Source organism: Epinephelus fuscoguttatus, linkage group LG17 (genome assembly GCF_011397635.1).
Source record: "Epinephelus fuscoguttatus linkage group LG17, E.fuscoguttatus.final_Chr_v1".
Lineage (NCBI taxonomy): Eukaryota > Metazoa > Chordata > Actinopteri > Perciformes > Serranidae > Epinephelus > Epinephelus fuscoguttatus.
Window position 1 is genome coordinate 22,263,835 of NC_064768.1, and position 22,189 is coordinate 22,286,023.

Consider the following 22,189-nt stretch of genomic DNA (forward strand, 5'->3'; position numbering starts at 1 on the left):
TAATTTACTATTGTTTACTAATTCTTTGTGGCTCTGTGTTCAGTTCTTTCTCTGCTGATTCTGTCAGAATACAACAGGAAAATACAATCTTCAGTATGGATGGGGTTTAGCAAACACTGAGAGTTACATTGATTAGATATTCCAGCCACTCTCCTCCCTGCATGGTACTCTGATCTAATGCCCAACCCTACACCCTCAACACCTGGATGTGAATGTGTGTCTCTGTGTGTGCCTGTTAGTGTGCTTGGAGTATATCTGTGTCCTTGGACATACGTGTGTCACTGTGTGTTGCTGTGCACTTAAAGAACTGTGTGCTCAAGTATCTGTATGTGTGAAATTGCTTGTCCCCGCTGCTGTCTCCTGCTCTGTTGACGTGTCTGTGCATTTACAAGTGGGTGTTTCTGTATTTACGTGTGTCTACTTTAAGTTGATGAATCTATCAATATGCGCACTTCTTTGTATATGTAATGGGTGTGCCCAGCTGTATTTGTTTGCATCCGAGTGTATGTGTGGCTGTGTGCACACCAGTTTGTCTTGTGTCTGTGCGTCTGTCAGGTATGAACAATCTGTTTCCTTCCCTGCGGCAGAACCTACCAATCACATCCCTCCATCATCTCTCTTCATTACGTATTCATGAGTTTCTGTGTCTGCAGGGCGGTGATTGGCTCTTAATGAACAACTGACGGCATTATCAGTCAGCCAATGCTATGGCAACAAAATAAGTCAGTCAGTACAAAAGAAACACCAGTCAACCACTGGTAGGGAAACATTATTCAACGGGAGCAGTGAGACAGTATACCCCTTAGGGAGGCTGACATATTGGATATTGTCGCCTGCATGGTACCTTTGATATGACTCTTATAATGTTTCAAACGTGCTCGTGATCAAGTGCACACGTGTTGAAACTCTCTGACAAATTACAGCCAAGAAGCAAAAAGCAGAGCATTTAGCACATGCAGAGTATACCATTTAGTTTTGGTGTAAATAAATCCCCAAGTCCTTTCCCTTGTCAGCTTGAGCTTAAGAACCATTAGTCAAACTGAGTACAGACACACTGTCGGCCTCAGGGGGTTCATATGAGCTCATAAATCTATGAACTACCCCTTTATCATCTTTTATATTATTTTCGGGCCTGCATTTCACCGGCACTGGCTTTCATTGTCAACTCCCTTTCCTGCTGCTGCTGCATCAGAAGGGCAGGGAGCATACTCGGTTGAATTAATGCAGCACGTTTGCATAGACACAATCTGGTGATGTTGTATGATTGCTGGTCTGTGGTTACAAAATAGCTCATCAAATGCGGAGGATGTCTACAGCACTGACAACTGTTCCCTCCCACTGATTGCACTCACTAATTGCATATATTAAAACTGTGATTAACTGGCTGTAGGCAGAAGTATATATTGAGCATTGTATCCTACACAGTCATCAACATTTCTATTAACAGCCTCTTACTAGTTGAAGTAGCATTGGAGCCAGCTAGATATGTATGAAACACATACATAACAAAGTAGTTGTTATTGAAAATGAAGTATTTTATATGTAAAATGAAATCACACTCTTATATATCTTTGATAAATGTGACGCTAAAGCCAGTTAGCTTAGCTTATCAAAAGACTGGCAACAGGAGGAAACGGTTAGCTTGGCTCTGTTTTCTTGTATTTGCTGGACTTACTTCTCATCTACCTCTCTCTCCCAAAATGTCTATTGCTCTAAAATTCTAGATATAAAGTGTTTACTTGTCATAAGCATTAGTAGCTAATTTAACATCTGTCGCAGCATGGACTACAAGGCTGCACTCAGAATTCAGAATTATGTCAAAATCAGATTTGGCTATTCAGTACAAATATTTGACTATTCCTTTCTTTATTTCCATATAGAGTTTGTACAGGGTTTGATGGGACATGCAGGGTGGCAGCAATCTGGAAATCCATCGGTTAAAAAAAAAAAAAAAAAAACTTTTTTATTTTCTTCCTTTACCTCTGGAGGCACAGCCCGGAGTTTTTCGACTAACGGAAGTGCAGGGGCCTCGGCGATTGCTCACGGCCTTAACTTCCGGTGGTGCCCCCAGGGAATCGCCGTGTTGTTTACAAACACTAATGGGTAGAAAACCAGCAGAGTTTAGCTATATGTCACATTTTTCACGTCACTATATCACCGTGTAGACTAATCTGAAGTTTGTTAAGTCTATAAACACAATGATTGAACAAACGTTACTATTTCTGTGTGCACATTTTGTAAGTAATAACATGGTTATCGTAGATTAGCTGGGCTAAAAGTTAGCTGTTAACATTAGCCGTTAGCTGTGTCTGTAATAAACATAGACCTTATAAAAATAAGGTAATAACTCAATAAACAGTCCGTGAATAAAATAGCTTTTCCAGCGGATATCTTTGATTGAGCTAGCAAAGCAGTTTTGTGTTGCTATGTGTGGTATTTATTCAGTTATGGGAAATCACGATGTCTAGAAAGCATCAGTGGCTGCAGCTGACAGGGACAGTTAGCAAAGCTGACATCAGGACGTCATCTGTTAAAAGCCTCCTGTTGTCGGATATGGCATGAAATTACTCCAGTTAGCTCAATCATGTTGTAACTAAGAAATTTGCTGGAATTTTTTTTTTTTTCCCCATGTTGACAAGACAGCGTTTTGGGTGGAGTGGTCGCCATGGACGCAGAGCTTGCTGTTTCTGTTGGTACACATTTCCTGGGGACACCTGCACGTCTCGGCCACACCCCCTCAATTGTGATTGGCTAAAGCGCAACATGTTCAAACTCAAAGCCCCACCCCCCTCTAGTCGTCTTTCACACAGGGCTGCCGACATATTCTACAATGTAAATTGCAGAATCTGTGTTGAGAGATTAGGGTGGCAGTGACGCTCATATGGTAAACAAGCCAAATTAGCCCTCCCAGCTAATGGATGCTAACTATGCTTAATGTGTACTGAAATATGCTATTACATTTTTTGCCAACACCGGATATCAAACAAAAGCCAGACTGTATCGTATTGCGTTACTATGAGCTGTAAATTCACCAATTCTAAGCAGAAGGCAGAAGATAATGTTTTCCCGGAGCCTGACCTCTGGGCAGCTGCCTCCGTCTCACTCAGACTCACCTTGGGTCTAGGTCTTCAGCTGTCTGTGGTGGAGAGCAGCATGAAAGAGCACTCACTCCACAGCTCAATATTGGGACTCTGCACACTAACTAGCCAAAAAAACAAAAAAAACAAAAAGCAACTGTTGGTCTTGCAGAATTTCCATCCAATCATGGGTCCAAATATTGATTCAAATCTCCGACTTTCAAGGGGCAGCCTTAATGGACTGTTTGATTTATGAGTGGTTATTATTTGTCAGCTTCATCAAATATTCACCATCTCTCTTTGACTTAACAGCCAACAGATCCAGTATAAATTACTCCAAACCTAACTTTAGCCTAGAGCTATCCAAATGAATCACATGTGACAGTTTATTTAATCCCCCTTTGTTTAACTGTTACAGTATTAGCTGTAAATAAACCTTTAATAAATGGTTTACAGCATAATATTATGTAGCTGTACCCAGATATGAGGACATTTAAGGTGTTGTTTTAGGTGCTGTTCAGATGCTTAATATACAAATCACTTTAGCTCATATATACGTAATAACCATACGGATTTGTCTGTTCAAATTTTGGAAATGAGACATGTCTGTATTTGGAGCTGATTTTCTAAATCCTTCAACAATATTTTTAGTCCTCAGTCTAGATCACATGCAACCATAGACAGCAGTAAATATTTGCTCTCTCGTGTGGGTACATTAAAACACCAATGAGGGGCAATTCGCCCAAAAGCTGGTGAGTTCATTCACAGTGCGTGATGCCTGTCTGCTCGAATCACCTCCTTTGAGAATGTCTCACTGCTCCACAATCCCTCTCTTAAGAAATGTGAAATCCAGCTGGTATTGTGGTTAACAGGCAAGTATGACTAAAAAAAGTGAGTCATTGAGCTGGATCCTGCCGTGGGTAATAGAGTAGGTGTAGCTTTTGGTAATACATTTTGAAAAGAGAATATATTTTAGTTTGAAAGTACAGTATCAAGCCTACATCAGACTCGAGGATGTGCTTTGTTGAACTAAGTTTTGTGTCTTAAGCTCTTAAGTTCAGTTCGTATTTGTTCTGTTGCTAGTTAAATATAGTTTTGTTAAATGTGCAATATTTTACTTTATAAATATGGTTTACTTAAATGCATCTGCCCTCCCATCTGTTGTTTGCAGTGGAGCTGCTGCTCGTAGGCTAGAATATTAACATGGGCATATTTAACTTTGATGCATATTCACACAGGACAGGTTTTATGATGCATATTAACACGGGCTTGATACAGTGAATGGATTTGCACAGGCAAAAACAAATTTGACTTTTAACATTTTTTGGCCCAGATTCCCTGATTTGGCTGCCTAAGAGGGGGGAAATTACATTTCAAACCTGATTGTGAGACTTTGATCTAGTTCAGAGCTTTCCCTCAACGTCGAAAATAACAAGTCTGTTGATGAATGTTCTTAATTTCTGACCCTTGGGATGTTTTCAAATAGGAGTTTAATCTAAAGGCAGCCATACACTTACATAATGTATTGTTTCTTAGCCTTCTTTACTGTTTGTGTTATCGTTTAATGTACACAAATGACAGCAATACCACCCAATGGTCAAGGGACTGAAGGCTTTATGCATCAAAAATTGTTGTCTTGTCTGCATTGCAGTGGAACAGAAAATGTATTCACTCCTCTTTTATCATCATTTCTTGTGAGCTATATTTTTAAATACAGCTGTCTGTAGTTGCTCCAAACTGTTTGTGAAGTGACCTGAAAACATTAGGATAAGCCGGGGACGTATGAATCTCTGCTCTTAAATATTATAAATGAAATGCAGTGAAAGCCGCTTTTTTTTATCTAAGAGATACTATCAAATATCAAGCGTGGTCTCCCTCATTTTGAATAGCTGCGACACCGGTGTCAGGAATAATAAATTTCACTTTTTGTGTAGGTGGATTGCTGTGAAGTAAGTTAAAGTGTTTTTGCATTTGGTTTATGCCTGTACTGTGCTTCCAGGCAGTCATAAACTGCTGTGATACATGAGCTCCTCGCAGCAAACTCATTAATGGAGAATTTATGACCAGTGATGATTTAAGGTGTAAAGGAAATTCATATTTGTTCATGATTTAGTTTAATGTATTAATTAAGAACAGTATTGAATTGTCTCTCTCAACTTGAAACACATTATGTTGAGGGGTGACGTCATTACAAATGTAAACAAACATTATACAGCCTCAAAATACATTAAGGCCTAAAGCTAATCTGCTTTGACACCAAACTCTATTAGGTTATGAAATATATCACCATGCTCTTGTGATCTGCAGGTATCACAGTGGACCTTTTAAAGTGCAAAATCCTGCGAGTTTTTATTGACAGCAGTAAAAGGACATGATTTTCAATCCCCTGGCTCACACAAAGGGACATTCAAAGCTGAAGCTCAATAAAAAGTGAGATAAATCGAACCAAAAAGTTTAGCTTTTATTTTTAGTTACACTGCCTATGGTTACAAGAAAAGCCTTGTGTGTTAAAATAGGCTGCTTGTTGTCAAGTGTGTTACATGAGCTATTTCTGGTATATGAGACAAAGTGATAATGTAGGTGTGGTAGGTGAAGACTACGAACACTGTGCAAATGCCTGTGTCACTGTTTACGACTGTTCCAATGAATTAAATTAGGAAATAACAACGGCACTTTAAGTCCCAAAAATAAAGTGTTGAATCATTGTGTTAAACATGCCTCGAGTTGGATGCAATTGACTCTTTGCTAAGTCAAATCCATGGACGCATAACGTAGCTTTGGGCCGGCTCAGACCAGGGTCCAACAACAACTCAGCTGTGCTCCATTGACTCTAATGCAACTGTTTCAGATTTCCTTCATTTTCAGTCTGGTTTTGTGGATTTGGAGCTAAATGTTGTGCCTGGGGCACATCATGTGTTAATGATACTCGTTACCTGGAGAGGTTGGAAAAAGATATATGTTTCTTCCCTGTTCCAAAACCAAAATCAAACCCTAAAAAGTGTAGGGTTGAAGATATAGCCTACTGAATGTATACACATGCTGCTTTTGCTTTTTAATGATTATAACAGTGAAAAAAGACTGACTCTGCTGTACAGGAACCAGTGAAGGGAAACTTTGCTGATGTTCAACCAGCTGTGTGTCATCGCAGTGTGTGCAGATGAATGCTGTTTGACTTCCCTCAGAGATCCCTGCTTGTCTGGTGGTGGAAGTTCGGGTGCTGGCAGCAGCACGGACGAAGCTAACCACCGTTCATCTGCACACACTGCGATGACACATAGCTGGTTCAGTATCCGCAAAGTTTACTGTAACTACTGTAACTATCTTTGTCTTTTTAACCTGTTGTTGCTGCTGAGTCAGTTTGACATCCTGGATATATCCTTCAAACGCAGACTGTAGACCCCTCTATCTGCTTCTCTCTGGAATCACTATTTCATTTTTATGAATTATGATAATATTCAGGGAGTGCAGTCAGACCATCACAAAGGGGCGGGGCTTAGCGAAAGGTCAATTACAATGTGCTGTGACAACTTTATGTCTGTGTTTTTTTGCCACAACCCTGATTTTTTAACAACATTTCACCTAGTCTCTATATACAGACTCTACATTCAGTGAATGTAGAGTCTGTAGGCAAACCCCAGAGATCTTGCCTCTGGAAGAAGAGCAGAAGAGTCCTGGTTCTTGGTTGTAGGCTGTTTGTAGTCCGCGTGATATTGACCAATCACGTTTGAGCCGGCTGCAGTTGTTGCCAGGTTAAACGATCCGTGCGGTGAACTAACGAGGCGGAACATAATTGGCGTCACTGCAAACTCTGAATCCATCGCAATGGTTCAGCATATTTACTTATATATAAATGGAAGTCGGAAACGGAAATTCACCTCCTCCACCCAAATCAAACCGGAATGCCAAAAAATCGGGGGTCTGCCCCCAGAGGCTGTATCGCCATCTGCCGGAAGTCAGACGCCGAATGCAGCTGATGGGTTCCGAGAATGCATTTCACCAAACCTGTGGAGACAGTTGACCTAGTAGGTAGAAAATAGTAGCAAAAGTTAGCTAACGTTACCAAGTAGCATTAGCCTGACAGCGGTCTGTGCATGTACAGAGTTGAAATATAAAAGACAGTTATACTTAAGCACTTTTATTCAATTGACAGTCAATTCAGTCATGGCCCAGCCACACAAAAAACAGCACCTATCTGTTGTACATGTTCATCAGCTCGCCGTGTAAGGACAGTAACGTTAGGAGAACTTGGGGACATTTACTCCATTTTGTTTAGATCACATCAGACATGAGTTTTAATTTTCTGACAGTACCTCCTGTCTGTAGGTTCATCCAACCCTTTTATATAGTCACGTTGCTGTGTTTCCAATCCACACAATATATGGATTCGTCACCTCCTGCCCTCCATCTGAACTTGATTTTAAACAAGCTCATTAGGAGGTGCCACGTGCAGTTGATTCATGAGACGAGATGATGTGCTGGCATTTTAAAAAAAAACATGTCTAATGTAAGCAAATGTGAGAATAATGTTAATTGTCTAATTAAGTGCACAGGTTTGTCAACATTTGTGGTACGTGCAATTTTTACAGGCAGTGTTGACATCTTAAACTATCAGCTGGAGCGTACCATATGTCACGCTTAAAGTGCTTCAACATATAGTGTTAACATTTGGTTCCACATAATGATACTTCATGTCATTAATGCCGTAGCTACAGAGTATATTTGAACAAAAGAAATTGCCCTGATTGAGTCAATCCTTAAGTTTTGTATTCACAGCTATTTTACAAGGTTAGTTAATCTATTACTCTTGTCACACATACATTAAATAACCATGCTGGTAAGTTAACACAATAAGACGTGAATGGAGCTGGTGTTCAGCCATGTTGCATTAGATTAATTGTTAGCACAGTAATGGACTTGGTGTAATGTCAGCATGGTAAGTAGAGTGCCACTAACATATGTGCATGTGTGTAGCAACATTAGGATAATTGTTGGCATAAAATACACACAAAGTAATTTAACCATGTCAAATAAAATGTAAGTGATGTATGTGCATATATGTAGCCTCTGTATAACATTAGGATAATTGTAGCACATTAACTCATCAGCCATTTGTCACCATTCAGTGGATTAGCGGGGTCATTATGAAAACGACGTCTGTCAGCTACTCTCTCAGACATTCATTAAACTGATTTGTCACTGTACTTTGTCACCGAGGACAAGATATATATGTATTTATGTTTTTATCATTTATGTTTGTAATGTATTCATTTATTTTGACAGCAGGAAAAAAACATCTAGAGGGAGTCAAATTGAGATTACCCCAGGGTGTTTTGTTTTTTATTATTATTGCATGGATTTCAAATACAGCTCTCGCCCACTCACTTTGTCTTTCCAGCCATACGTGCTGAGCAGTAGCAACATACGGGCACAACACTGCTAACCCCTGTAATGAAATGATGTCCCCCATGTAAGAATAGAGAGCTCACACTGACAAGGATCCCTCCATCAGTTTGTCTCCTCTTGTCTTTGATTTACGCTGATTAAAGGAACCATTTATTTTCTAACTTACCATTATCTGAATGCTTTGATTACAGAGCTGCATCATTGTCATTTTGATTAAAGCTGCAATTTCCTTTACCAGCTTTTGTTCAGAATATTACTGGGCTTCCAGCACAACACCTCGACATCTGATGTATGTGTCTGAGTGGCAGAGAGAGAGAAAGATTAAGCATCCTATGAACAAAAACCCTGAATGGTGCTATTGTTGAGATCATTTTTCCTACTTCCTTTCCTGTCTGCCTCTGTCTTTCTCTTTTTTTTTTGTCTCTCTCTGGCCCTCTCGCTATCTGTTTCCACCATTTTAAAACTTACTTTGCCTTTGTAACTTTTCTTTTCCACTGTACTCTTCTCTCTCAGCATTGTGAGGGAGAAGAATCTGCCATTTTTTTGAAAAATTCCTTTGCTAGACCTTTTTTTTCACTTTATCCAATCTGTTCTCTGATTTTTCTCCTCTTTTCTGTATTCTGTTCTCCTCCGCAGTGAAGCGATCAGTAGATTTTAAATCGCGGGGCGTTAAATTATTCCCTGGCAAAGACTCCAGCAACAAGTTTTCAATATGTGAGTTCACATCTTAATGTCACTATGGCTAATGAACTAACGTCTGATGGCTTGGTTTGACTTGGACTGCCTTTGTTTTTAGGTTTGCTTTTTTTAAATTTTGTCTCTTAAAACGGCTGCTAGGTTCAACACATTTGTGCCTCTGTTCATTGACTTACCTTTGCAGACAGCATGGTGACATTCACACCGACGTATTGCTAAAAGTTGCGGCTACAACGTGACCTTTTCTGGTACACAAATGTGTTGAAAATGCCACAGCCTTTATAAGAGCATGCTTTTGCGTTCTGCCTGACTGTTTTTGTTGTTTGATGTTTTGTATATGTGTTTTCGTCATGGTGTCTTGGTTTATGCATGCTTCTTCATGGCTCGCTTTGGTATATTTAATCATGGCTTGTTCGGATTAGCTTAATCATGGTTTGTTTTGGCTCGCTTTGGGCTTGTTCAGGGGATGTGAATCAGCTGTTGTGATATTGTTTACCCCCCCCCCCCCCCCCACCACCACCACCACCACCGCCTCTTCTCCTTTATTTCCTCTTCTCTTCTCTTCTCTTCTCTTCTCTTCTCTTCTCTTCTCTTCCCTTACCCTTCCCTTCCCTTCTCTTCTGATCACACACCTAAACTACATTTTTGTAGACCTTAATACACAAGGCATCAAAGCAATTATTAACCCCTTGAAACCTGAGCAAATTGGCTTGATTTCTTTAAAAAACGGGAAGAAGGCAATAAGCGAAGAAAGAAGAAATGACCCAATAAATAAGCAAGAAACTGGTAAAAAGAGAAAAAACAAGAAAATTAGTTTAAAAAAAAAAAAAATCAAAAACGTGGAAGGGTGCTTTAAAATTATAATAATAATTCTGTAACAGAATTTATTTATTTATTTACCTAGTTTTAAAAAATATATCACATAAATATTATTTATAATGTTATTTTTTTTTTAGATTTTTTTTTTATGCAATTTCTTACCAACTTGCTTATTGCCTTTTGCCCCCATGTTTTTGAAAGAAATCGCAGCAGATTGCTCAGGGTTCACAGGTTTAAATACTTGTGAAAGGCATCTGACAGCAACACAAGAAAAGTGAAGTCTCTCCAGATTTCAGTGGGTTAAGTTCACGACAACATCCCTCTGCCATAGAGGCCAATGGTAAAATAACCAAAGAGAAACTAATGTATCTCCTCAATTATTCTCCAGTCCTCTCAGTCAGCAGCAAATTAAAGCACTATTGTGGATTTATCTTTCTAATCTTTCCATGCAATAGTAAAATTCGGGGGTCCACCTTTAATAAATCCAAAAAGTTCCCCACTACTCTTCATTTTGAACTACCACTAGTTGCTCTCACTTTGTGAAATTCCAACTTGTACGACTTTTGACAATAACTCTTTAATATGACTCTTTAATGAGACACCCTGAAGTAAAATTATCAAGTGTGAGGGTGCAAAATGGTTCATAAGTCATTTGACACACTGTAATGTAAAAATGGTCACATGGATATTATTTCATTCCGCTCAAAGCCTTTTCAACACTCTGACATTGAGAGAACATGTACAGGAAGCATGAAAAATCTCTGAGAGGATCAGGACTTTTTTTTGTTTTACTGAAGTTCCACTTATTAAAGCTGTCAGTGCACGCGTAAACCTCACATATTTTAGAGTTATCTTACAATTCCCACTTTTTTATTCCTCACTCATTTGTCTATTATTCCTCTTCTGCTCTCTCTTTGTCTGTATTACGCACACACACACACACACACACACACACACACACACACACGTGTGCATATTTGCACATCTACAAGGACATTTGTAAACACATGCACATATGCTCTGATACCTTAACACCAAAATGTACATACAACACATGTCCATGTCTTAATTTGTTTGCATGCTTGTTAATAATGATGTTTTCCTGAACATTTCTGACTTATTGGCTTGTTTTCCTTATTTGCTTGTCCACACTGTGTTTGTGTGTGCAAATGTGTGGGTTTATGTGTGAATCTCTTAAATACTGTATGAGCTGAGCTAAGCACAGCGCAGAGACACGGCGCATCCCAGATCCATCAGGTTTCCTGACAGGTTGGGGAGTCATGGTTGAGGTTTGATTCTACAGATGTGAATTTGTATGTTAATTAGTTTGGCTCTGATTGGTTCAGATGTTAATTTGCTCTGCTGCGACTGGTTTAACTCTCCAGTGGAGCACAAAAGCTGTGTGTGTGTGTGTTTGTCCGTGCATACGTACATGTTTATGTTTTCTGTACATGTGTTTTTGTAAATGCGCATGTATGTATATGTGTGTAAGTACGTGACTTTGGGCAGGTTTTGTTTGTGTGAGTGTGTGCGCACAGTACTGATACTGTAACCAGTCCCTCTGTTATGGTGTTAATAGTCCAGATGGTCAAATTAGCCGCTCCAACAAAGCAACAAACTATCTACTCTAACAAATACACACACACACACCAACCACCTGCTGGGTTTGTTGATACGGACTAAACATGTACATGCATGTTAGTCGGATAGCCCAGACCGGCTGGGTGAAAGAAGAGATGGGCAGTATTATCACTCTGCATGTGTTTGTTACACATAATTGGGTTCTCTGGCGTCAGCATCTTTGTTTGAGATAAAATAAAGTCATACTTGTTTTGCAACTAGTGCCGGTAAACACATATGAAATTAAGTAAAACAGCAAACTGAGGGTGCTATTTTTTGGCTTTTATATTAAAACAGTAAAGACCTTAATCAGTATTCATTTTATCCATAAAAAAAGGGATTCAAAAACCTTAAAAAACAATATTTGCAGCCTAACACTCAGTAGTTTAATCTTTTTTTATTTCATTCTAATAGTGTAATATTATTTATGATTATACCGACTGCAAACTTAGCAGCTCATTTCCGTTTTCTTCCCATTTTCCTCTTTGTTTTCTCTCAGTGAAATATTTTTTGGAGCTGTGTTGTGTGCAAAAACACCTTGTTTTGATGAGGTAAACAGTGACTTATTAGAGCAGCAAAATACAGTGTAGATATAAAAGCTACGGTGGGTGAAGTAAGTTTAAACTCATTGAGTGAAAGTATACAGAGCACAAAAAATTATGAGACATGACGATAATGTCCATCTCTATCCCAATAACAAACAGAATTATGTCATTTCACAATCAAATGTAATTTCATCACACTATTGAAATAAGTGATCGCCGGAACACCGCCACATTGTTGTCTAATTGCTGCTTTAGAAATAAGATGAATTTTCTACTCCTCCAAAACTACATGATTAGTTGTGTTTCCCTCTCATTTGAATATCAGTCCATGCATTTGAATATCAAAATACACCAAGGGGTGTTTTGTTTGCTGTATAGCTGAAGTAAATAAGCACACCAAGACAGTTTTTCCCTCTGGTAGTATTCCACTGACACCAGACATTAGGAGAGGATGAACGACTGAAAAAAAAAAAAAAAAAAAAAAAAAAAAGGACACAAAAATCCTCAGAGTGGCCTAATTTTACATTCATTGGTGTGAATGAAAGATGAGGGGAACTCAAGGATTATTCAAATAATTTTACTCTCACCGTGATCTCATTAAGGAATACGAGAGATCCCGTCACGTGGGACATTTAAATTGAGTAAAAATAGGTCATCAGTGGACTCGGGCTCATTAAAACGCTGTCTTACTACTAATACTTTTGTTGTGTGCCGTCTTACTAGAAACAGCTTTATGACATTTGATGGATCCCTTTTGGTATTTGACAAAAAGTACCACAGGAAAAAAAATGTATAGTGAGAGCTTTTGAATTAGAGTTTGTGTTTTGCATTCTTTCAAACACACACAAGCCTACACAAACACTGTCCATTGCTCAATTAAAAAAAAAAAAAAAAAGAAGACAATGAAGCAAAATGACATGACACAAGAACAATTTTGGCAAATATAACATGACATAAAAGATAAATAAAACAAAGACAGGCAAAGATAACTGTGGGGATGAAAAGCACAACATAGCAACAATAACAATAACAAAGGCAGCGAAGGTAAAATGAACATACGAGTGATACAGAGGAGTAAAAAAATAAATAAATACTAGACATACAATGCAGGATTTTTCTAAAAGACAGTGTACATAAATACATAAGAAATCACTCTCAATTATCACCCATGACCAACTAGGAGTGTATGACAGTGTATTTTTCTGCAGAGACTCTGAGTTCAGGAAATTTAGTGGGCGTGTACCCCCACAGCGTTCAAGCGACATTGAGGCATAATAAAAAGGTAGTGACCAGATGCCACACCTTAAGCAGCATGTGTCCAAGAGACAAAGCGTTGAGAAAATGCCAATATAGCGAGGCAAAACGCCAAACAAGAGTGAATCGGTGAGTGTGTTTACAAAAAAAAAAAAACAACAATCCTGCACAGTATACAATTAATTGCTAAATTAATAATAATAGTATCAGTGAATGCTCAAAGTTAACCCAGCAGGTATGTGTCTTTAAAGTTTTAAAGCTTTGAAATGCACAAGAGAAAACATAAACTTAAATAAATACAATTTTGTTTTCCATTTTTTATACAATAGTGTTGTTTAACAAAAGCCAATGAAATATAGCTGTGAGGTTATTTATATAAAAGGGGAGGCAGAAGAGAGTGAGCGACAGGAAGAGATTTAGAGACCAAACAAGCAAGCAAGAAATAAAAAGGAAAAAGCAGTAAAACAAGAAAGAAGGTGGATAAAAGAAATGAGTGACATACTGTACCTATACTGTCAGCAACAGTATTGTAATTAGAGGCGGAGACAGAGGCAGAGTCGAGATGCATTGTGTCAGATGCATGTTTGTTGTGATGTCGCAGTCTCAAAGTATTTGTACAGTTCTGCCTGTTGTCTCTGTGATGTTCGGAGTGTTACTGCCAAGATTAGCTCCTGTGTTTCTGCGAGTATTAAGATAGTATCTGGAGTGCCGTGTCGTCCCTGTCTGCCTACCTAACCGTCTAACCTGTCTGTCTCCTGGTCCATCTAACGCGTTCCTCCTTCCACCTGTTTCCTGCTGTCTCTAAAGCGACTAAGCGACGAGGCAGGCAGGCTTCCAGAAACGAAACTAAAAGCGGAGGGCTTTAAAATTTCCCGGGGACGTCTTGTGCTAAATGCTACCAAAAGAATGACTTTGAAAGGGAGAATCTACTGTAAGCTTTGTCTGTCCCTCATTCTAATCTGTCCCTGGCTCTCCACCTGTCTGTGTCTCTGTGTAGTAAATGAAGGTGGTGTGAGACAGGCATCTAACTCCTGCCCTGACCCGGGAGAGCCAGAGAATGGAAAACGCCACGGTGGCGATTTCAGGTACAATTTGCACCCACGGACTGCACAGAGGAACTCTAAATGACATGTTTGTAGTCAGACATAGATGCATAAACATCCACATAAAATACACGTATGCACTTAGAGAAACCTTTTATCCCTATTTTCGGTTTGTCTGACTCTGTGTCTTCCCTGTGTGTGTGATTGTGTGTTTGTGTGTAGCATTGGCAGTGTGGTGCAGTTCAGTTGCGGAGAAGACTATGTTCTTCAGGGCAGTAAAACCATCAGCTGCCAGAGAGTGGCTGAAGTCTTCGCAGCCTGGAGCGACCACAGACCGGTCTGCAAAGGTAAGAAATAGCTCGCAGCATACAAATTACTGACACCGCAGTGGCAGACACAAATACAGATGGAGAAAGAGGCATTAAGCACACATGTGAACATAAGAAAACACTCAAGCACAACAACTCCCCGCGCACACTGCCTCAAAATGTTGCCAGCATGTTGCCTTGGCCTCTGCTCAGGATGAGTTTCTAGTGCTGAGTTTCTAGTGGAAAAAATCCAAATTCAGTTTCAAGCCTCTGGCTATGAAATTCTGAAACAAAACACTCCATAATCCAATGTTTGCAGTGTAGCGCCTCACCAACATGCTGCGGTTGTACACTTTCATCAGGGGAGTTATGATAGTGATTGTTCATGACCTAAAATTACACCCTCTGTCATAGACGCAATATACTGTAGATAAACACAGCTGTAAACAAGCACCAGGTCTGATCATTATTGCTCAGTATACCATACAAATTGCAATTTGTAACACAGTTTTGAAAGTAACACAAGATGTGTAATCTGCTCATACAGTACATGCAGTGCGGTGAGAAAAGTGAGTGCAGATCTTAATGTTTAATGGGGACAGGTGTGCGTTTTTCATCATTTCTCTAAGTGCTCTGATAATTAACATGTTTTAGACATTCATTCTTCAGCTTCCTGTACTGGTTACCGATTTACATCTGCCGCTGTTTTAGTCTCAGACTTTCCACACACACTCACAGAGGCACACATGCACAGAGAGAGAGAGAGAGAGAGAGAGAGAAGGAGAGAGGGCGTCTGTCATGTTAAATGCCAAAGTCGTTTGTCATGTCTCCCTTCACTAGGCTTCAGACTGTGGCTGGAGACACATACTTTAACATAAAAACCAATATTCACTGGGTGTAGGTCTTTGTGTGTGTGTGTGTGTGTGTGTGTGTGTGAGAGAGGGAGAGAACAAGCTTCAACATCTAACTAATAATCACTGAGATATAGAACTGCAAGGGAGGGAAAAAGTAGGGAAAGAGAAAGTGAGGACAGAAAGTGAGGAGGAGAAGGTGGCGAGAAAAACGGCGGAAAAAAATGTCGCACCTACTCTTTCCATTTAAATTATAGCCTCTGTAAAAGTATAGCTCACTATATCCATCACAAGACATTAGCATATGAACACCACATAAACTTTTGCTTACCCAAGTGATGTAACTTTTTCTTTTAACAGATTCAAAGTATCTGAAACATAAGTCTTTGATAGAAATGTTAAATAGAAGCATTTGCAAACTCCTCGTTTTAATCTAACTGTAGGAGGGACCTTAAGAAAAGAATCCAGCCAGACCTGGATGCTCATTTTGTTATAGTTATTGCTTAGTTGTAGTGGTGGGCATCATTTGGAAGCCAGCATATGCTCAACTTCCCAAATCACAGGCACCACACAGCTTGAGACATTTCATTTCATTTTATTGGTTTATTTAAAACAGGGACAGTATACAGTACAGTGTATATATTGCACCAGATATAGCACCAATTTTCATCTGTTGTCCCTCGGCGTGAAATATACTGCACATATAACAATAAAAAAATGAAAATGACTCTAAGCATTAATACATACATGTATCAATATAAAATTAGAATTCCACACTACTTTAAAAAATACGTACATCTCTAGGACAGACCAGTGCATAAACGGAGAGGATTACTGCACCGCCAGCAACATGGCCAATCACAGCAGTACTTTAAAGCATACATCCCATCAAACCAAAATCCCCTGCAGTGGTGGCAAAGCAACAATATCAGGTACAGGAAACTCAGTGTGCTGGCAAAACCTGAGTATACCTACGATATCGCTTCCATCTGAGAGACTCATTCTAAATTGACTCGACTCTCTAGAGCATATGGACATGCTGACTTACTTAAACAAGAATGAATAAACTCATGTCTTAATTAACCCCATATAGTCAAAACAAAATTATGGTTAATTTATGTTAGACTTTGCTGTTGTCGCTGGTTTTATTATACTGCTATTATTAATATTGTTTTGACTTGAACATGTGTTCACAGCTTGAGCTTCCTTAATGGACGTATCTGGAGTTTATTGTGCTTTTGCACAAAATTCTGTCATTTAATACTTTTTAATATATTTTTATTATTCATGTTAACTGTAAAATTATGGTTTAATAGTCTAATTGAACAGTGCTTGTTTAATGAATGAATTTGAAATCACACTTCACAGTTGGCCAATACGTGTGTAACAGTCCATCGATTTGGATTAATGCATCGTAAAATGATCAACGATCCATTGTCTACGATGCAAAGTGAAAACATCAAACCATATCATCATCTTTAGTAGGGACGTGCTCAATTAGACGTCTAAATGATTAAACGTCCGCCACTTTGCTAGCACCAGAAATATTAGTTGGTTAAACCAATTAGTGTTTTGTTCACGTACAAGGCAGCTTAACTGTCATGCAGCCGCCCGCCACTAGTGGGGGCTACAGAGCCGTCAGACAGCAGTCTCCCTCCCAGCAGTAATGCTCAAGTAGATACTACACGGCGCAAAGTGTGTCGTACTTCAGCAGCATTTATAATCTGATGTGATTTTTTAAGATTGTGATTAAAGGCTGCAAAGGGCTCTTAATGCACACAATATTTTTTGGGACAATGTTTCAAATACTTAACAAAAACTTGTGCTAAATTTTACTGTTTTCCCTTTTTTAGACTAATGAACTATTCTTAATTCTAATTCTCATTTAGTCGACAGGGAAATTAGTCGCCACGAACATCCCTGATCTTTAGGATAGGCTTTTATTTTGAAGGTCTGTGTCACAGTCAGACAGCGGCAGGCAGACAACAAGCAGCCGGGGGAAAGGCGATGAGGATATTGTTGTTTACTCAGGAATAAACTTAAGCGGTTGCAAGTACTTTATTTATATGCTGCTTTTATCTTTTATTGCCAAAAGCAAAAAAGAAAGGGGTGGCAGCTTCTTTTGTAAGTGATTGTGTTATACGGGCAGATGATATTGTCTCATATTGATCACAAACCCCTTAATCACATCAAATCGAAATCATATCGTGGCAGACTTTGTATTATCAGCAAAAATCGTATTGTTGTTCAAAGAATCGATATATAATATTGTATCATGATGAAACTGGTGATTTACGCTTCTGATGGACAATACAATCCGAATCTTACATAAGATTTTTCACTAGTACTCAAATATGGAAATTACTAGGACTACACCCAAGTCAGAATTATGTCAGCGCTCAGCGGGATGTTTAGAGTGACAGTGACATTCATGTGATATAGTAAACAAGCCAAGTTAGCCCTCCAAGCTAATGTGTGCTAGCTACCCTAGCAAGGGATCATAAATGTGCAACAGCATTTTTGCCAACACTCGATATCAAACTAAGCCAGACTGTATAGAATTAATTTGCTGTGAGCTGTAAGTTCACCACTTCTGAGCAGAAGTTTAGCGTGGTCTCAGAGTCTGACTGGGTAAAGCCTCTCTTCCTTTGAATAAGGTGTCTCCATTTCACTCACCCTGGGCCTAGGTCCGCAGCTGCCTGTGCGGGAGAGCAGCATGAAAGCAAAGAGCACTCAAACTGCAGTTACGCCTGCAGACCTCCCTCGAAGTACACTGCACACTGAGTGACAAAAGAAAAAAGCTTGACTCAATTGAGAGGTCTCTCCGACAGATTGAATCTTTGACTTTCAGGGTGCAGCCCTAGAAATTACTTAAAATGCCCGTCCCTGCACTGAGAGGTCAATGTGCAAGGTTAGCGCCAGAGTAGCACCCTGGGGGTCTGTAGGGGGACAATATCTTGCTCGGGGACACCTGAGCAGGGCAGATGCCAGCCAGCAGTGGGTCCTGCACCCGTGCCCTTTGGTTAAAGGACACAGTGGAACCACAAGCTTCGACTTCTATCCTGGGTTTCTCTTGTGAACCAGACACACAGGGGGACTGACCTCCATTAAGCTTTTTGTTAGCATGACAGCGCAGATTCTTGTAAGCCTCCAGGATATAACCTGGCCAATGCAGTTAGGATGTGACTGTCTCACTTGGGCTCTGATTGGTCCCTGCCAATCAACCTTATTACCCAGCTCATTATCAGAGATATTATAGTGCTGATACCCTTTGATTGGCTCTTTAAGATTGTGAATGGCTGTTAGGGATTCATCATCTCTAAACACTTTATAATGAGCAATTAAATATAGCTACCGACATTAGGCCAATCAAGTCTCACATTTACCTGCATGTGATGATGGGCTAAGCCTCCCCGTAGGGAGACTGCCAGTGACATTAAAAGTGGCTGATGTTGTCCCCTGAAGCGGTGAATGGTTAAAAAGGATGACCTCTATCACTGGGAAACAGAGCCATCAGTCAGCGGGGATCTTTGAAGGAAAGGTGTACGGGCAGGGTGAGACACTTTTCACTGAGCTGCCGTGGCGTCTGAGTAGCAGGTGTGCCTTACTTAAGCCCTGTTGAATTTAAAACACAGCCGCTGGTATTCCTAGCACGAGGAACTGTTCAGTGAGCAACTTTTTGACAAAGCCACGACAAAGTGCACAATCCTGCTTCATGGTTGTTGCTAAGTAACTAGTGAGTCTGTGCTAGTTGATCTTTGTTATTTAAAGCACCTCACAATGGAGGGCACTGTTACTCCAGCAGGGTCCTGTAATACAATCTGCAAAACTCAATTTTTGCCACCCTATGCCAGAAAGCCACAGCAGGAACAACTATTCATGATATGCATTGTTCTCAGGGCACGACGTGATCTTTGACAGATCTACCCATAACCGTAAATGCCATTGAATTCTACATCTCATGCTTGTTCAGACAATATTGTTGGAATAGACTTTGTTTTGTTTACTGCTCATACAAGTGCAGCTGAGCGTCATTGTTATGCAGTATATCACTGTCCTACTTGGTGGAACAGAAAGACATCCATCTTCAAAAATCCCATAAATCCCAGGATAACCACACTGAGGTTGCTTGAAGGACAAGCATGTAACACTCGAATAGTATCTTTTTGACAACAATGCTGTGGCTTTATTTGAGCTATATGCCAGGATCACTCAAAAGAGAAAACAAAAAAAAAAAAAAGAGAAACCACAATACTATGCAACTGTAAACAGTGCAAGTATACATTTAAAGCTTGAAATGGGGTGTTTTGGTGGCGGTGGATTTGCTGAAAAGCATAGAAAAAATATGGAGACAACTCTTCTATTTTTAAACCTTTTCACAAAAAAAAACTGTTTCCCCTTAGGGACAAAGACCCAATATTGAAATTCTGAAAATAAAAATGCCTCACAGGCGAGAGGGAATGGCTCGTCTAAAGCTAATAGACTGTGAGTAGATTAAACTGGGCTGTTGTGTAAAAGTGGTCTGTGGCTCTTTATTATTCATTTCATAGGTTTTGCTACCTCTTTCACCAGTCAGCAACGAGGGTATGATATTGACATGTCTGGACTTAATACAAAAATTTTTCTATCAGTCATGCCATGATACCTTGAACCTGTGAAGAAAACTTCTTGCATGTCTCCATGGAAAACAGCAAACATATTAATTTAGTGAATGAGTGAGGATGACATTAAACAAAAGCAGAACTATATAAAAACAATTAATTATAAACTCACACAGCTAATGAAGTATAATACAAGTCTCATTTACCCAGTCATGTGCTCAGTACCTACCAAACACATACATTTTCCCAACAAAAATGTTAGTATTGGAGTCTGGCTTGGAGGAGAGCATCGATAAGTGTCACTTTCAGTTCAGTTTTAAATAGTGAGGTGTTAGCGAAAATGCATGGCATTACTAACTGATAGACAAGTGGTCAATTTGTGGTTGCAGCATTCCTTTAACCTTTACCTGATGTCATGCAGATGATGTCCAATCAAGTGTGGGGATTTACTTGGCATCTGACCAGTGGTTTGGAAAGTAAACAAAATGGTACTTAAGTAAAAGCACTGACTTTAAAATCATACTGGCTCAAGTGGAAGTAAAATGACTCATAAAAACAACTACTTGAGTTAGAGTAAAAAAAGCGTCTTCCTCAAGTAGTGAATAATCTTTTTAAATGCAGTTCATTACAGCAATGTGTAACATTCAAACAGGTCATTAACAGGTAATAACAATGCAAAGTGCACGTTTATTGATGTTGAAGTGTCACATCCAGAACCAGACAGAATTTGATGAAATAAATGTGGTCGATGTGGAATTCTCGAAGGTCGAGATGTCTGCCATTTTGGGCTTACAAAGTAGTCGGCGCATAATATGTCTGTTACTTGTTGTCATTTGAAGGGCGAACAGGATCTTAATGTTGGGCCAGGGATGTGTATGTGTCTCTAATGAGGGAGACGTAGGCGTTTCATCTTCTGACATGATCTTGAACCGTAGTCAATTGAAAGGGGGGTGTGGAAGAGATAGGGCCACACCTCTGTTCCAACTGCGGTGCTACGATTGGCTAGTAGTATCTTATCTCTTGCCGTGGGACAATTGCTGTCATGCGGGTAAGCTCAGCTGAATATCAAAATGATTTAGAGCTAAATGTAGTTGGTAAAGTAGTGAGAAGTGTGTTGTCTGATGTAATAGAGTAGAGGTACATGCATTTCATCACAAACATACTCAAGTAAGAGCAGAAAGTATTCTGTAGAACTACTCTGAGAAGTACAATTTATGTATGTGTATGTAACAGACTAAATCCAGCGTGTTACGACCCATCACTGTATCTGAGTGCATCAGGCTTTATTATTCTGGATGCAGGTGCATGTGTGACCAATTCATTTTAGCAGATCTTTCTGAAACACTGACAAACCCAGCACAATCTGGACAGGGAGCCAGTGCTGGACTACATTGTTAGTTGGATACTCTAATATCAGCAGGTGGGGTGATGGTGGGCTTCACTAATGGCCAGTCATATCTGCTCATCTCATCTTCTGTATAAGTTTCTGGCCTGTCTATGATTATACAGCACCGGAAAATGCCTACAGAACTTTTAATCTTTTGAAGTTAGGTTTAAAAAGACACTGCATTTCCTGATCATGCATAATGATGCGAACAAAGCTTTTCTTTTTTTAGAAGACATATGTATATATATATATATATACGTCCAGTTAGGCCACAACTGCATTAAGTTACAATACATTACAGTAAAATGTTTTAAGAATAATTATCAATTTGCTACATTTCTGTTTACTAAAAGGCATACTCCAAATTATTTTCACTGTCTAAACATGGAACCCGTGCAGCTTACCACTCAAGTGTGTGGAAAAATACAGAAGGTTGAGTACCTATTTTGATTCTGAAATTTAATTAAGGTACCCGCTATGTTTGAAGAGGTGGTCTGAGCTGATGGAAATGCCACTGCAATTTCATTCCAAAATGTGAAAGCCAACAAAAAACATGGAGCTGCATCTGCATAAACACAACCTGAG

General features: G+C 39.5%; 1 protein-coding gene across 5 annotated transcripts in view; it reads left to right on the forward strand.

The window, feature by feature from the left end:
- Positions 1 to 22,189, forward strand: part of csmd3b (CUB and Sushi multiple domains 3b) — a 471,159-nt gene that overhangs the window by 281,014 nt on the left and 167,956 nt on the right. For all 5 annotated transcript variants that reach the window (XM_049601964.1, XM_049601965.1, XM_049601966.1 and 2 more), the window contains exons 7-9: positions 9,117 to 9,194; positions 14,412 to 14,499; positions 14,680 to 14,804. In XM_049601964.1, coding sequence (XP_049457921.1) covers positions 9,117 to 9,194; positions 14,412 to 14,499; positions 14,680 to 14,804 — 291 coding nt within the window. The remainder of the gene's footprint in view (positions 1 to 9,116; positions 9,195 to 14,411; positions 14,500 to 14,679; positions 14,805 to 22,189) is intronic.